At 36.9% G+C, this 16,380-nt stretch overlaps 1 protein-coding gene across 1 annotated transcript in view; it reads right to left on the bottom strand.

Moving 5' to 3' along the window:
• Positions 1-16,380, bottom strand: part of MRPS9 (mitochondrial ribosomal protein S9) — a 55,905-nt gene that overhangs the window by 18,439 nt on the left and 21,086 nt on the right. The window contains exons 3-5 of the mRNA XM_049784424.1: positions 15,345-15,407; positions 15,212-15,242; positions 5,926-6,005 (exon numbers count right to left, since the gene is read on the bottom strand). Of these exons, the coding sequence (XP_049640381.1) occupies positions 5,926-6,005; positions 15,212-15,242; positions 15,345-15,407 (174 nt within the window). The remainder of the gene's footprint in view (positions 1-5,925; positions 6,006-15,211; positions 15,243-15,344; positions 15,408-16,380) is intronic.

Below are 16,380 nucleotides of genomic sequence, written 5' to 3'. Positions count from 1 at the left end.
AAATGTTATTGCCATCCAGTGTAATATTTAGCCCCACAATAATTTATAACTGGAAATAAAATAAAAGCTAAATAAAATAAACTGAAATGCCTATAGAATATGGGTAAAGCACCTGTGAAAAGTTCAAATTTCAAACAGTCAATTCTATTCATTTACTGAAAATGCTCTCACTTCTGATGGTTGTAATGCATCAAACTGTAGAATGCTCATTAAGACACCTTATATACTTAATAGGAATATATATCAGAAGAACTTAGCACAATGCTTAACTTCTACTAATGGCCAAGAAATGTTAACAGGGATAAGGTATAGCACACAAAAGCCAAACAGTCAAAACCACTTTATTATTTCACTATTTCTATTTATTCTTTTTCTTCTACACAATAAAAAAAAATCCCTCAAAATTATCTCTTGGTTAGTTAGACAACAGTGCTCTGGAAAGTAGATTCTATAGCTCAAATCCCTGAAGAGATGTGGACTAATTACATCAAAAAATCCTTGAGGGTATAAAATATGCCAGGAACTGTCAACATCACAGATTATCACTGGTAGCTTCTGGTACATTGTTAAGTTTCCACTTAATTTTTAAGGGACACTAGAGAATTAGTCTGACCCCATCCACACTAAGTTTATATACTGTATTTAATAGTATAATTTTCAAATATGACAGGAATAACCCAGATGTGAAATGCTGAATCATTAATCACAGCTATGATTAATATTTCATAAAATCAAAGCAAGCCTATCCACCCCTTGTGTCATCAGATTTCCATAATGTATGAGTCAAATTTAGAAGGTGCCTAATTTGAAAATACCAGATGCTCAGTTTGAAGGAAAAAGAGCTTAAACGAAATCCTTTCAAAAGCAGAGCATATGATTTTTTTAGTATCCTTCTAAGAACCCATTTTGGTGATATTAATCATGTAGAAATTCCAATCTGAGGAAGGGCAAACAAATAATATTTCTTGGGAAAATGGCATTAGAAAAGTTAACTATATTTTGATACACAAAATTTACATGAACAAACTAATAGTAATTATCTTACAACCAAATTATAGAAAAACAAAAGACTTAATATATATGTGTATATATATATATATATATATATGTTTAATCACAGAATAGCTATTTCCTAAATAACAATCATTTCAAGTTTTTGGCTGCTGGTCAAAATCAAATGTGTGTATGTGATTTATTTGTCATGTTATTGTTACTTAAATTCCAAGTGATATTTTGCTACTAGCTAGGGATGTACTTCAGTGGATATGGTATAAACTTTATATACCATGAGCTTTTTATCCACGCTACATAGAAAATCATATCACACATTGCTGTCTAGAATATATCCTGGGAAAATACATAATCAGGAGAAATTTAAAAGTAGCAGTAACACTAATACCACATCCTTCTACTGCTTAAATTTAAGATCTACCATATATATAACAATAATCATTCCAAATATGGGGCTGGAATGTGGCCAAGGCACTTATCTCACACATATGGGAACCTGGAGTTGACCCGACACCCCCAACAAAAAAAACTCACCAGTTATGCTGCTATAAAAGCAGCACTGATTAAAATGAAAGGAAGCAATAAGCTGAGTCAGTGCTATTTCCTTATATTTATGTATTTGGGGCTTTCAAGTGGTGCACAGGAGATACAGCTGACCCACCCACATTCACACCTGGCAGATGAGGAAGACAAAATAACCACTTGGAGGACTTAATTTTTTGCTTTTCCGTGAGTCACTTCACTTAAGAGTCAGTTTCTAAGGCCCTATCAAAGTGATACGATTAAAATTCACTATAATATTAAGTGAGAGCTAGCTGAAATTTGCCTAATCTATAGAAATACTTAGAAAATACTCAATTATTCACTATAAAACTAGCCTGGTAAGATGCTAAGTTCTGGGGCTGAAAAGACATTACAGGATGGAAAGCACATTGGCCACTCTGCTTTGATTTCTGGTACCCCACATTCCCCCACGTGTCACTGCGTGCAGACCTGGAGGCCCCAAGCAGTTCCCTCACCTTGAACCATGGGACAGTTTGACTAAGTTAGTCACCAGTCTACTAGTAGCCTGCCCTCCCACCCCCAACAGATGCTACATTTCTAGAATAGTCTGTAGAAGTAGGAGGAATTTGGGCTAAGTTTCAATAAATGTTTAGGGTTTCTGATATTCTTTATAGAATTTCCTAAGTATCAGTTTCAATGGCCAATAAAAGGTGGTCTGGGTAGAAAGGATTTCATGCAGCAGTGTTTGAAAAAGTGGCTTAAGGCAACAGGGTTTGAATGACTTCATAGAGCTTTAATCATGCAAGCTATCTCCTAAAAGCACTTTCTCATGCCTGATATCAGCATTTCAAAACTTATTTAATTCAGAGTTCCTATTTGGCAAAATATTTTTATAAATGGAACTTTTCAGAAAGTGCTTTGGGAAAGACCAAGCTTTGACTTAAGAAGACATTTTACACAAGGTTAAATAGTCACCTTTCACCGTGAACTTTAAATCATTTTTACCCTAACTTTTAGTGAGGTTGTTTAAGAACATATTGTGGCTGTGTACAAGAACTTCTGTGCTGGGCTGGCAGACTGGCCTTCACTGTACACGTAAGTTCTCTCCCTCGTCCAGACAGACCTGGGCTCCGACTCAATTGCAACTTTCAGTGGAACAGCATTTCCATTCTGCACAGACACATAGATCCTCTTCAGAAATCCATCCTTTTCCTTTTCATTTCTAGTCGATTATCTCGGGAAGTTCTTTAATTCTTTGTTTCTCCAGTCTGTTCCTGAATTTTTAAATAGGAACTCTAAATCTTGTCTGCAAACGGAAATTCTAAATCATGTCTGAACAGTATACAAGTTCTCCCATTGAAGTGGCTATTAAGGAAATGGAAAGCCATCCATTCGGGGTGAAAAAGAGACAGATGAGCGAGTGCCCTCAAGCAGGAAGCTCCCTTCTTAGTACTCAACGAGCCTTTGAAAAACTCCTTAAGTCTCTTATTCCTTCTTAAATTACTTTTTATTGTCAAAATTAGCACTGTTTAATAATTTTTTTCAGTGCTTACATAGATCATATTCACTATATTGTAAAATAAGCTGGTTGTTACTGACTCTCCAGGAACTTGAAGACAGATGAATCATTCCTTACATGTCAACTTACCAGACATATATCAAGAGAAAAATGGCAGCTCCAACTACCTTTGAATCTAGTCCTTAGAATGTAATATGTTTGACAAAGTTGGAGACCCCCTGGATGAGCACATTTTCCTTCCCTTTATATGTTTCTATCATGCCTCATCAAGGCTTAATGGATTGTTTCTTTCTTCTCATCTTCCTTTCTACTTCTCTATGGTGTTCACTGAAGCATCAGCTATTCTCCTTAACACTAAGCTGCATAAGGACTGTCTTTTATTAGTGCTATACTACAACATATAAGCTTAATATGCAAACACTGATTGCAAAAAAAAAAAAAAGAGAGAGATCTGTCATTACTAGAGATTTAAAAGATTAATAGGACCAAGAAAGGTTTTCTGGCAGAAGTTCATGCACGAGCTCTAGCTTAGTTGTTGCCTCCTTTCTCTCTTGTCAAAAGTCTTGCCTGGGCCTGCCATCTCCGTAGAACTGGCCTTGGTCAGTAACATGGTAGAAAAGCAGAGTTTGGCATTAGCGTGTTTTATTTCAACTTGCCAGATGGGCAGAAGTGTTGAAAAGAAATTTCACATTTCATTCCCTGTATTTAGCAGCTACAAGTCTTGGGACCAACTGCCTTACTGCATTAGAATGGGTGCTGGTATGGGCACAGAGAATAAATACCACCTACTCCCCTACTGAGACAAAGTAGAACAAAGGAGAAAACAGTTTCAAGCAGCTTTGACTTTCATCCGTTCACTTTAAATGTGGTTTCTGATTTCACTACAGATCCAGTTTTGCAAGCTGAATAGTAACACTATTTAGTCACACACTATTTCAAAAGATCTTGATCTGTATCCTCTAGGAAGTGAGATGGATGTGACTAGCTATAATTATTAATGTTTGCCATAGGCAATGCCAATGTGATTGACATTTATAGAGGAAAACATTTATCCTGTTTCCCCATATATGTGGTTACTTTAAAAGTTCATAAAAAAAAACAAACAACCCTTTGAAAATACAAGGTTTTGTTAATTATCTGAATCATAATGCTCAAGTTTAAACAAAATATCTGTAATTCATGTAAACAAATAGTTCTGACAAAACGGTGAAACAGATGCCAAATCCCACACTTTTGCAGACCCAAATCCCACAACAAAACAAACTCACCTAAATGACAGAATTTAACTAAAACAGAACAGCGCAAACAAGTCTGCTCCCTGTAAGAGAAACTGTATTAATCGGAGGATTTATTCATCAGATATAATTTGACACTGAAGTCAGAGAGCATGGTGGCAGAATCCTATCCGCTGAAAAATGAGCTATGCCCGTGTGCCATACCTTTCAAAGCACATAAACTAAAAATAGTTAGGCCTCTTATCCAATGTGTAATTTCTTCATTATGATGGAATGCAACAAAATATCTTGCCCTTGGGTTGCTCAGTTTCAGCCAAAATAAATGCAAATGGCTTGTCAGATGACAGCTGCTTGATAAGACTCCTCTACCAGACCTGCATGCTTTACTTTCTCCGTGAAACTTGGGATGAAAGGCAGAAGGCAGGGAGAGAATTAATGTAGCATACAGTCTAAAGGCAATGCTACAACCGTGATTAAGTAGAAAAGTTAAAAGGCACAGATTTTCCACAGCTTCGCTGCGTGCAACCCATCCGTGTAACAAGTTGACAGGCCTAGCGCGTCAGCTCCATCATCCCCTCCGACAGCTAAAACGCAGCACTGCATCCCTTTTCAGAGGAAATTTGCGTCTGCACCATGAAGCGTTGTACATTATTTCTGAGCACTGCAGGGGGCTCAAGTCCATATGGAACCTTCACAAATATTACCACAGATCAAACCAGCGGCGTTGGGAGGCAGATTTGACATACCTATTTAAATGAACAGCAGGGGGCCTCCGGCGGCCTCGGCGGAGAGGCTGCGCCGCAGTGCCATTACTCAGCAAAGACACTCGCCACATTTATCATTCATTTCATTTCTGCCAGGGCAAGAAGCTCATTTGCCCAAGGTCAACAAAAAGAGAAAAGAAGGTTTCTTCTTTTTTTTTTTTTCCCCCCTCCCCCTAAGAAATAAATGTACCTGACAAGTGGGGATTTTTGTCCTCTGGGACCCTGCAACACAAATAAGCACCAGAGAGTTCTACAAAGCAGAGAAAGGATATGTGTGCATGGGATTCTTGCCACCTCAGATCTGCCCCAGGACAGAGAAAGTTCAGGAAATAGTTGTGCAACTTTTAGAAATTATATGAAGAGTAAGAAAGAATCGAATTTGATGCTTGAATAGGAAAGCGTTGTCTACGACTCCGCATTAGCAAATTTCCCATAGCAACTCAAAATCTGGACGCGACTCAATATTACTAGTTCTGCAGCAAAATAAAAATGCTCTCAAACACTGCATTAATGTATGGAAAGCAGAGACCATATATCAGTAACAAATAAAGTATTGTTAACTATGGTCTCCTTCCAACAAGCATCTTAGACACGGACAAGCATCCTGGAATTTCCTGGTCTGTCGGAGCATTTGTATCCTACCACTGAGTTGAATACATTATGTCAATTTACAAGTAAAAACATTTAAAGGATGATCCATGTTTTAAAATGTTTACCTTTAACAAAAAATGGGTTAATAATTTTGAAGACTTCCATCATACCAACTTAACTCTAAAATTAGTGTTGTTTTTTTTTTTTTAATCCATTACAGGCAAAGTCTGAAGCTGAGAAACAGGATATTACTACTTAGTTTGCTGCTTAAACTACTTATTGTAAATGTAGACATACTTACATGCATTAATGCATAATACGACTGTTTGCCAGTATAAAAAAGGAAATGAAATGGGCGGCCATCTTCTCCCCACTGGATTGCTATTAAAACACACGGAGAATAGCAAAAATTAAAACTTACAGTGACCAAATAGCTACATTTAATTGCAGTTAAAAATAATAATTATAATTTTTAAAGTGATCAATGAGCACTACTAATATTTAAAATTTTCAGATTTATTTTAGCATCCTCAACATGGAAGTATTTAGAATATTTTCTATTTCAAATCTGTTAACATAAGACAGTATTCTTATCTAACAAAATATTCCAAACTATTTCAGCACCCAAATTTCTATCAACTGTTTTGACCCAAATGGCCAAATATAAACCAAAATTACAAGTTTGGCTATAAATATAATGCAACCATCTAATATTAAAAAGAGAAACTGATAAATCAATTATATAAAATATACAGGAATCTTGAAACAGGGTAATAAAAAAATATCTTAAGTAGATTTTCCATGCACACTGTTTTAGACCCTGTGCTGACATATCTTTGAGTGTAGCATGTCTACATTAGAGGCTCCTGAAATGGTGTTTTGTGTAATTTTGAAATGCATATGGTTATTCACATTTCATAAACTGAGATAGTCACTCTAATAAATATGTGGAAAATTATACTCTCCTATCAAATGAATTATATAATCCTTTTCTCCCAGTCTGTCACTTGTCTTTTAATGTTATGGTGTTCTTCATAATCAAGAAGTTTAAAATTTGTATATAGTAGAATCTGTCACTTTTCCCACTATAATATGTTTCTCAACAATCCCCCACCTCCCTTATTATCTAAGCTTTTTTAGATAGCTTTTCACTAATTGCTTCCCTCCCCATGGAATTTTAATATCACAGATACTGGAACTATGGTGATGTATACTGAGACCCATTGGAGGGCCACAAACCTCTTAGGTGCTAACTTTTTTTTTTCATCTCTTCTGAACCAATTTACGCCCCGATGGGTGACCATCACCCCCATGGAGAATCCCTGCTTTAAGACTCTGGGCTTCCAAAAACAATCTTCCCATCTTTTCTTCTGAGATTTCTATTATGTTCATGTTCTGAAGTTTAATTTACCTGATATTTGTTTCTGAGGGAGAAATTCAAGTATTATTTTGTTTAAAAAAGATACCAGACTTCATTTAGGTTTCTGAAGATCAAGTGTATTCTTTTCTATTAAAATACTATCTTCTCAATATGGAGGCTACTTAATCTCTTCTAAGGATAACTAGCATTTCACACAGGACACTTTTAAGTGAAGACTCAAAACAAAGACAAGCATTTTATTTCAAAATGGTAAAAGTCAGGCTGGAGCAGCAGTATAGCAAGGAGGGTGCTTGCTCTGCACATGGCTGACCTGGGTTAGTTCCCCATTATCCTATATATCCCCCCAAAACTTCTAGTAATAATTTCTTAGTGTAGAGCCAATTGTAAACATTGAACATCACCAGGATCGGCAGACATGGAAAACAAAACCAGACTCCAAGCCCACAAAATAGTAATATAAATGAATAAAAGTAAAATGATGAAAAGTGTTGACTGGAAAGAAGGAAACCAGATCCTTATTTGCTAATGGGGTATGGATAAATCAAACACAACATCTGTGTGTATTTTTTAATTTCAACTTTTACTATGTAATCAATTTTTCACTGCTTTATTGAAACAATAAGATAGTGATCAAGAAAGAGAAACTTTTAAATTAGGTCCCTTTTATGTGTCTAATTAATTTCATAATGTAGTATGGACAGGTCCATAAGTGTAACATATATATGTATATTTATATATTTTCACTCCAATGTATCCAATTTATACACATTCAACCCAAATCTCACATCTCTATCACACAAGCAAAGAAAAGAGTGATATTGATATTAAAATGAGTCCTGCTGTCAAATGTTAAAATTTGAAAAACTCTTAAGAAAATATGGTATTAAAAATAGCTGAGGCTGAAAATTATTTGGGTCCATTAGTTATTTTATTTATGCACACTGCCACCCTTTAATTAAAACTAATCTGCTTTCTAATGCATTTTTCACACTTTATAGGGTAAACTCTCCTTTCTAATTTTTTTTGGGGGGAAGGGGAAGTACAACATCTGAAAGTTTGCAGGGCTCATTCCTGGCTCTGTTCTCAAAGATAACTACTGGTGGGTTTTGGAGAATCATATGGGATGCCAGCAATTAAATCTTGGTCTGCCACATGCAAGGCAATTGCTCTACCCTCTGTGCTACCGATCCAGCCCAATTATTCTTAATTATTTTAACTATTTCTCATTGTTTTATACACATTCCCTCTTAAATCTTATGTTTCCCTCCGAAATGCCACTAGAACTCTGGCTGAAGTTATATTAGATCTGGTCTTGATTTTCAAAGGAGCAACCTGAGATGGTTTCATGCAAGTCAAGTGTTCCACCTGCTGTACTACTACTCCAGCTGCTTTTATTATTATTATAATTTTAGGGGTAAGGGGCTATACTCAGCAGTGCTCAGGGTTTTCTCCCAGCTCAGGTGACCATGTAGTACTGGGGATTAAACCTGAGTCTCCTACATGCAAAGTCTAAACTCCAGCACTTGAAGCTATCTCCTGCCTCATCTTTTATTACTTTAAGCAGACTGAGTAGTTTTAGGTTCACAATAAAATCTAGAAAAACCTTCCTGCTATACATGCATAGCCCATTTCCATTATAGATTTCCCTACACTAGTGCCTTACTCTACTGACGAATTTACAAAGATAGAGAATGAACATGCCAAGACCAGTATTTATATTAGAATTTATTCTTGATGTGCATTCTATGAATTTGGATAAATGTGTAATGACACATGCCTGCCATTACAATATCACCCAGAGCAGTGTCTTAGAAATTCTATGTTCCCTACTTCCAGGCCTTTGGAGACCATGGATGTGTTAGCAATTCTCTTAGTTTCTTTTCCAGACTGTCATGTTGTTAGAATGGTATTTCTCTGTTGCTTCATTGGCATTTTGCTGATGTGAAGGAATTCTTCCTAAGCATATTTGCTATTTATGTATATTCTTGGATGAGGTCAAAGTCTTTGGCTCACTTTAAGCCAAGTTGTTTTCTTGTTGAGTTTGAAAAGTTCTTTGCAAATGCTGGTAACACTTCTTAATGTATATGACTTTTCCAAATATGTTCTCCCTGTTCATGGCTTATCTTTTCATCTTGACAATCTATTGCAGTGCAGAAATTTATTTTATTATTTATCTATAAAATTCATCCTACCAACTCTTATTTCATGAAACATGATTTCATTTTATCTAAAAAGCCATAAATAACTCAGAGCTCCTTAGGTTATAAATCACCAATTAAACTGAATAGAGGGCTTTTAAAATTAGTCTACTTCTTGCATAGTTCCAGCAAATTCTGACTTCAAGTACTACCTCGTACTTTCTAGGTTATGAAATCTGTGAGCAGAGCCCTTTACAGAACTCCATGCTTAACATTTGAATATCCATGTGATCTAGGACAGTGACACCTTCTTCATTTCTGCTATGATTCATTTTTATCGACCTTTCTCTTTAATTCACTGGGCTAGCAGCCTATTTAATTTACTGTGGTTTCAGAAAATCAAGTTTTGCTGCCTTTCTCCCCTTCTTCCCTCTCTCAAGCCCCCTACTTTGCTATTTCTTACTTTGGATTAATTTGATCTTTTTCTATAGTTTCCTAAGGAGACTCAGATGCCCCATTTTAGTTTTTTTTTTCTCGCATATGCACTCCATGTTATACACTTCCTTCGAAGCTCTGCTTCCTATTCACCTCTTATAAATATTAAATATCAGCATGCACTCACTGGAGGCATAGTTAGAGTGAACTGTGTGGACTCTCTCTCTCTCTCTCTCTCTCTCTATATATATATATACATATATTGGCTGAAATATAGAAAATTATTTGCATTAATGCATCATTGTTAAATTCATAATGTAAACAGTATAACGCTATACCAAAGCTGCCTATCAGATACAGAGAGAAGGTTTGTGTTTCTTCCTGACTAATTCTGATACTAAAAATGATGCTCTTGGGAGTGTTCTGAGGGGAGAGCCTTAGGGAGGTGATTAGCTTGAGAAGGGCAGAGCACTCATGTGTGGGGTTATTGACCTCACAGAAAAAATATGGGAGAGCTCCCTAGTCCCTTCTCCAGGTGAGGACCCAGCAGGATGGTGGTTGTCTCTGAACCAAGTAGGCGCTCCTGGGACATCAAACCCCTGCTACCTTGACCTCCAACTTCCAACCTTGAAAACCCTGAGAAATGTTTCTGTTGTATGTGACTCAGCCAGCAGTAACCAACCCAAAGGCTTTGCGATCCAGTAGTACACTTCCTCCACGCTGACATTTTGCACCTCGCTCACCTGCTTGCTTATGCAAAACCTGCATCACAGTCTACAACACTGAGACTCTGACAGCTCATTTAGCCAAAATGTAAATGTTGGTGAAGATGTAAATTATTTCTAACTTTTTGTTTGTGTGTTTTGGGCCACAACAAATACTGTTCAAGAGTTCCTCTTGACTCTGTGTCTGGAGGTCACTCCCAGAAGTGTGTAGGGGACCAAATGGTACCAGAAATTGAGCAGGGGCCTCCTACAGGCCAACCATGCTCTCAGCTTGTTGAATTCTCTCTCCCACCCTAGGCAGCTACTACTTTTTCGATGACAAAAGACTGAACTTTCTAATCTCACCAATGTTAATGATCTCATCACTATTTTCCAGCATACCATCTCAGATCTGCACTGATTATTTTCCTCTGTTTATTACTTAGTTATATTTTCTTCCTTTTAAGCTCTATTTCTCCTTTGCCATTTTTTTGGTTAGGCTTTGTATTGTTCTTTTAATTTATTTTTTGGTTTTATTTAGAAAAATGCAAGGAGGGTGAAAGGGAGGAAGAGTGAGGAGAGAAAGAAAGCCTTTAGAAAGTTCATTCTAAAAAGTAATTTACTGAGGACATTAAACTTGCCTTTTATTCCAAGTAGAAAATTCATTTCCATGTCATAGAAGATCTTTTAGTGATCTGAAAAGTATCCTAAATAATAATAACAACTAGCATTTCTTGCCACTTGAGTGGGTCAGGCACAGTTATTTGCATGCCTTTTTTATTTGTTTGTTTTAAGTTGAGGGCTATACTTAGCAGTGCTCAGGGCTCACTCCTGGTGGTGCTCAGGGCATGATATGTGATGCCAGAATCAAACAGAAGTTTAGCTACTTGCAAGGCAAAGACTTGGCCCTATACTATCTCTCTGGTACCTCTTGCTGCCCTCTTAAATCAGGAAGGGCCTTAAGGACTGGCTCTCAATCTGAAGCTCACCACAAAGAGTGGTGAATGCTGTTAGGGAAATAACTACAATAACAACTAGCATAACAATGTTAAAGACTGAGAGAAGTAGAATGCCTGTCACGGTACAGGCAGGGGTGGGGGAGGTGGGGGGCATTGGTGGTGGGAATTCACCAGTTGCACTGGTGGAGGGTTCTGAATGCCATATCTAATATTTCTGAAAATAAATATGTTTGTGTATGTATAATACACTGTTCATATCCTGCAGATCTGATATAAACAATTCTCTAATTCTAAATATTCTGTAATTTCAATTTCTACTGTAAACCCCAAAGCATTAATTTCTATGTAGTCAGAGAAATTTTAACCTATTTAATTTCTTCTTTTTGGAGCTTATTGGGTTTTCCCTATGACCTTTACAACCTAACTCTATTAATATTCCAGTCATCTGCATATAAAATATACTCTTAATACCTGTGGCTATGAAATCATGCTGTTACACAAGTTCTATAGCAGCTTAGTTAACAGCTTTAAATATCTCAGTGCTAAATACTTGGTACAAAAAGGTTTCTGGTCATCACATTCATTTAATAGATATTAGGTTTCACTAACATAAATTGATATTCCTAGCTTATTGAACAGTCTCCAACTTTCCTAAAATCCATTTTATCTAGCATTAGCTATTCATATTTTCTGCATATATCCAGTATTTATCTTTATTGCTATCTTGGTTGCTATTTTTTTTTCTTTGAGCTATCTCCTGGTCCCAGACAATTCCATTTTATTAAGGAATGTGGTAGTGTCTTACAAATGTCACTGATCACTTCCAATCTAAAACTCACTAGCATTTTTTTTTACATAAAAGTCAGTTTGTCCTATACTTGCTGAGTATAGTTAAATAGGTAGGTGTCAAAAAATATTTTACAGGGATAAAGGAGATATAGCATATGAAGTGAGGCACTTTCATGGAGCCCAGAATTAATTAACCCCATTTAGATTCTAATTCTTGACACTGGCAGGAGTCACTCCTGAGCACAGAGCCAAAAGGAGACCCTGAGCACTGTGGTGTGGCTATCCCTCCACATGACCCCCTCTCAATGATTTTGCCATAAATAAATTTAATTATTTATAATGCTGAAATAGTATTAGAATAGATAAATATGCTTAAGTATAATTGAAGGATATTCTATCAATCTGGACATATTTCCAAAATAACAAATAGGCATTTGTTATTAAGTCCATCTGATTACATATAAAGGTCACTAAGTATAAAATATTGTGCTGTATGTAGTTTACTTTTTTTTCTTTTTTTGTTTTGGGGCTACACCTGGTGACGCTGAGGAGTTACTCCTGGTATGCTCCTGGCTTGGGGGACCATATGGGACGCTGGGGATCGAACTGAGGTCCGTCCTGGGTCAGCCACATGCAAGGCAAATGCACTATCGCTCTGGCCCCATAAGAGATATTCTTAATAAGATTCAAAGTCAAAGTTATTACAAAGAGTATAGTGAAAGAATAGATAGAATGTATTGTTCTGGATGCAGGTAAGATTGGGCAGAAATATCAATGCAAAACTATATTTATAAATATGTGAACGTTTATCCAGTCTCTAGTCAATATATGAAACATACCAACACTGCCTGCATACTGAGCACTTCTGGCTACATATCTCTACTACATTCACAATTTGCACTGAGCTACAAACTTACTACTTATTCCCAAACCTATTCATCACAATTCTACTTATTTCCATAATTATATGAATTAAGTATTACATACGGCAATGAGATATGAGTGAAAACAGTAAAGACAGTTGCTGCTTCCATGAATGTTAAGTTAAAATTAAAATACTTGAGGAAAACTCAATGGAAGTGAGGAAAAGTTTGGTCAATGTGAGTGTGGCTGAGAGCATCATCTTAAAAAATCACAGGAATGACTGGGGCCAGACTGAATGCACAATGGTAGGGAGTTTGCCTTGCACGTGGCTGACCCAGGATGGACCCCGGTTCTATCACCTGGCATCCCATATGGTCCCCCAAGCCAGGAGTGATTTCTGAGCACGTAGCCAAGAGTAACCCCTGAGCGTCACTGGGTGTGCCCCTCCCCCCCAAAAAAAATCACAAGAATGACTGAACAGAACAGGAAGGAGGTGAAGAAAATAGAGGAGAGAGTAAAAGCGTATACATATTTAATAGTATTTTTGGAGAGTCATATATATTCAAGAAGGAGGATAGTGATGATGCACAATCAAGGAACTTAAAAAGTTCATCCCATGTATAGAAAACGTCATTGGGTGCTTTTTAGCATAACAAAAGTGGAGGAGGTGACAGGTGGAAAAGGACTCACTCCACAGTTTGCACTGGCTAGTGCTATGCACCAGGGACCTGGGTCTATAGTGCTCAAGTATTTTTTGAGTCCGCTGGGGTCTCATCAGCCAATAGAAAGATACAGGCCACTTTTCCCAGGGAGGCTGGCTGTTACACATGTCCAAATACAACGTCTCCTAACCTCAGAGGGTGCTTCTAAATTTGGGGAGACATTTGGAAGTCCTGGGTTTTGCAAAAGCTTTGAAAGGGAATAACTATAGAAATACTAAAATAGCCTGCAGTCAGATTTCTCAGACCACATCTTTGCTTCACTATTAGGAAATTAAATGGCAGAGATGAACACCAGTGGAAGGATAGAAGAGCAGAGGCAAAGGGAAGATGTAGGGTCACCATGCAAGACTGAATAATGGCACATCTCTACTGAGTGGTTTCACGTAACCATTTCTAGTTTTAATATTTTTCAGATTTACTGAGAACTACCACCAGTCCACTTGCGTATAAGCTAAATTAAGAAATTGTAAATGCACTATTTGCTGGTAACTTTACATTGACTGTCTGCTTTAAGATACTATTTAACATATTTTAAAAAATATCCTAAAAAAATAAAAAAAGAAAATGGGATCGATAAAAATGAAGTTGAACTATTTATTATAAATTAACTTAAAAAAAAGAAATTAACTTGATCAAATTTAATTTTTATATTTATAATCAAAAATAGTTCATAATTTATCATTATTCATTATTTTGTGGGATAGGGGAGAAAGTTTAAAGGACTAGTGTCCTTGCTTGGCTTGCTGGACCTGATTTTGATCCCTGAAACAATACGATCCCCTGAACATTACCCCAACCACCAAGTCAGGCATCTCCCAAGCACCACTGGGTGTGGCCCCCTAATGAAATTATATGTATATGTATGTGTGCATATTTTGGGGAGCTAACTTTATGACATAGGACTGTATCACCATAGTGATGTGAGTGAGTGCTAATACATCATAGAATGTTGTGTCCCTAAACTCAGGTTGAGCTGCTTCCACTTCAGGGCCAATACTCAAGAGAGAAATGTTGGTGTGAGAAAAACAGGTCAATTCAGGTGGTAGCAACTTGAGAAGACAGCAGACTTGTTGTCCCCCAAAACCTACTTTGCCCATATACTTAAAAGAAGGGGCATTTACAGGAATAGAGAACAGGAAATACAATTTTAGGAAGGGTGAGTTGCAGACTGTAGCACGGAGTGTTCTCTAAATCTTATCATCCATCCTATCTGCAAACCTAGATCATAGCTTCTGAGTCAGGGTCAGGCTTTCGGGGTAAGAACAAGAACAGAACACTATTCCTGCTCAGAAGATGATGTCAGTTTTTAATTTTCAATTAACTGTTACATTTCTTTTGGGCTAGTTCAGTTATAATAAAGAATCTTAAGAGTGTGGGAACTAGTGGCAGTGAGCTGGAGGCCTGAGGGGTCTAATCCCCATCACCACATACAGTTGGCCTGAGCCCCTCCAATAGTAACCCCCATACCACTCAGCAAGTGCCAAGACTAGTCCCTGGGTACCTGTATGTATATGTATATGTATATGTATGGCCCACTCAAAGAAAAGTAAAGGAAAAACTTAAAAAAAAGAAACTTGACTCTTGAGCAATCTTACCTCTTTGTTTTGGAAAAATCTGTTCAGGGTGCTGTAAAAAAAATGAACAGTATATTATATACCATTCAAAGATATGAATAGTCTTTTATTATAGCATAAATTTAATTAAATTAAAAAATATCAAAATAACTACCTTCATTATTGGCCTGGCTCGCTTCTCAAACAAACCACTTGGAAAAAGGTAAGCAATGGCTCTCTGGAAAGAGATACAAAGGTTACTTCACAATTTTTGTAAAAACAAGTTAAAGTATCACTAATAGCTAGTGACTATTTACTATGTGCTGAATATTCCATAATCTTTTAAATGGGATAATAAAAAACACTAAGTCTACTTTTCCCCAAAGAAAACAAGACCTAGTTATGAATATTTTTCAAGAAAGGATCAGGGATAAAGCTAGTTGTAGAACATGAGGGTTCTTGGTTTTCTCCCAGACACACACACACACACACACACACACACACACACACACACACACACACACACACAAGAAACGAAAAATAAACATGTTGAAGTGTTGGCTTTAAATATACACAATACCACAAATAAACTCACTCCCTGCCTTCCCAAATCAGAGCAGAGGTGCCCCTGCACAGCTTCTGTGGTGGAAGGCTCCAAAGCAGTTGTTTGACATCCCAGAGGCAATGCCAATAGCAAAGGCAAACTACAAAAAAGAGCAGGTTTGAGGTCTCATCTCACACATCACCACTGAGGTTCTCAGATACTCTCAGAACTTTTCCTAGACGTTATGAGAGATTTTATAACTCTGGTTAATAGGTTAATAATAGTTCTCTTTTTTTGTCTATTTTTCTAGGGAGATGAGATTCTGAGTATGGTCATCCCATTGGGGCATCTCCTCCCAAAATACTCAACTTCATACATTTCCAAATGTGTTGACTTTTGGAAGTTTTGTTTGAACTGAGAACAACTGGCTAAGTTATCATAGTTTATCTTCCACTAATCTTTCTCACAATTAAAAGCAAAAGCATGAAAGATATTAGATGGCCTTGATCTTAACATCTTTTCTGGATTCTAAGCAAACAAACTGCTCAGATAAACACTTGCTCACTTGGAAAGCTTGTTCCTGAACAGACTTTTTTTGCCCAACTACAGAGGATCATGTTTTGCCTCTGAAAGTAAAAGGTCTATAATTTGGGTATAGAAATTCAAT

Source organism: Suncus etruscus, chromosome 12, assembly GCF_024139225.1.
Source record: "Suncus etruscus isolate mSunEtr1 chromosome 12, mSunEtr1.pri.cur, whole genome shotgun sequence".
Lineage (NCBI taxonomy): Eukaryota > Metazoa > Chordata > Mammalia > Eulipotyphla > Soricidae > Suncus > Suncus etruscus.
The sequence above is the reverse complement of the archived record's forward strand: the minus strand, read 5'-3'. Positions and strand labels throughout refer to the sequence as shown.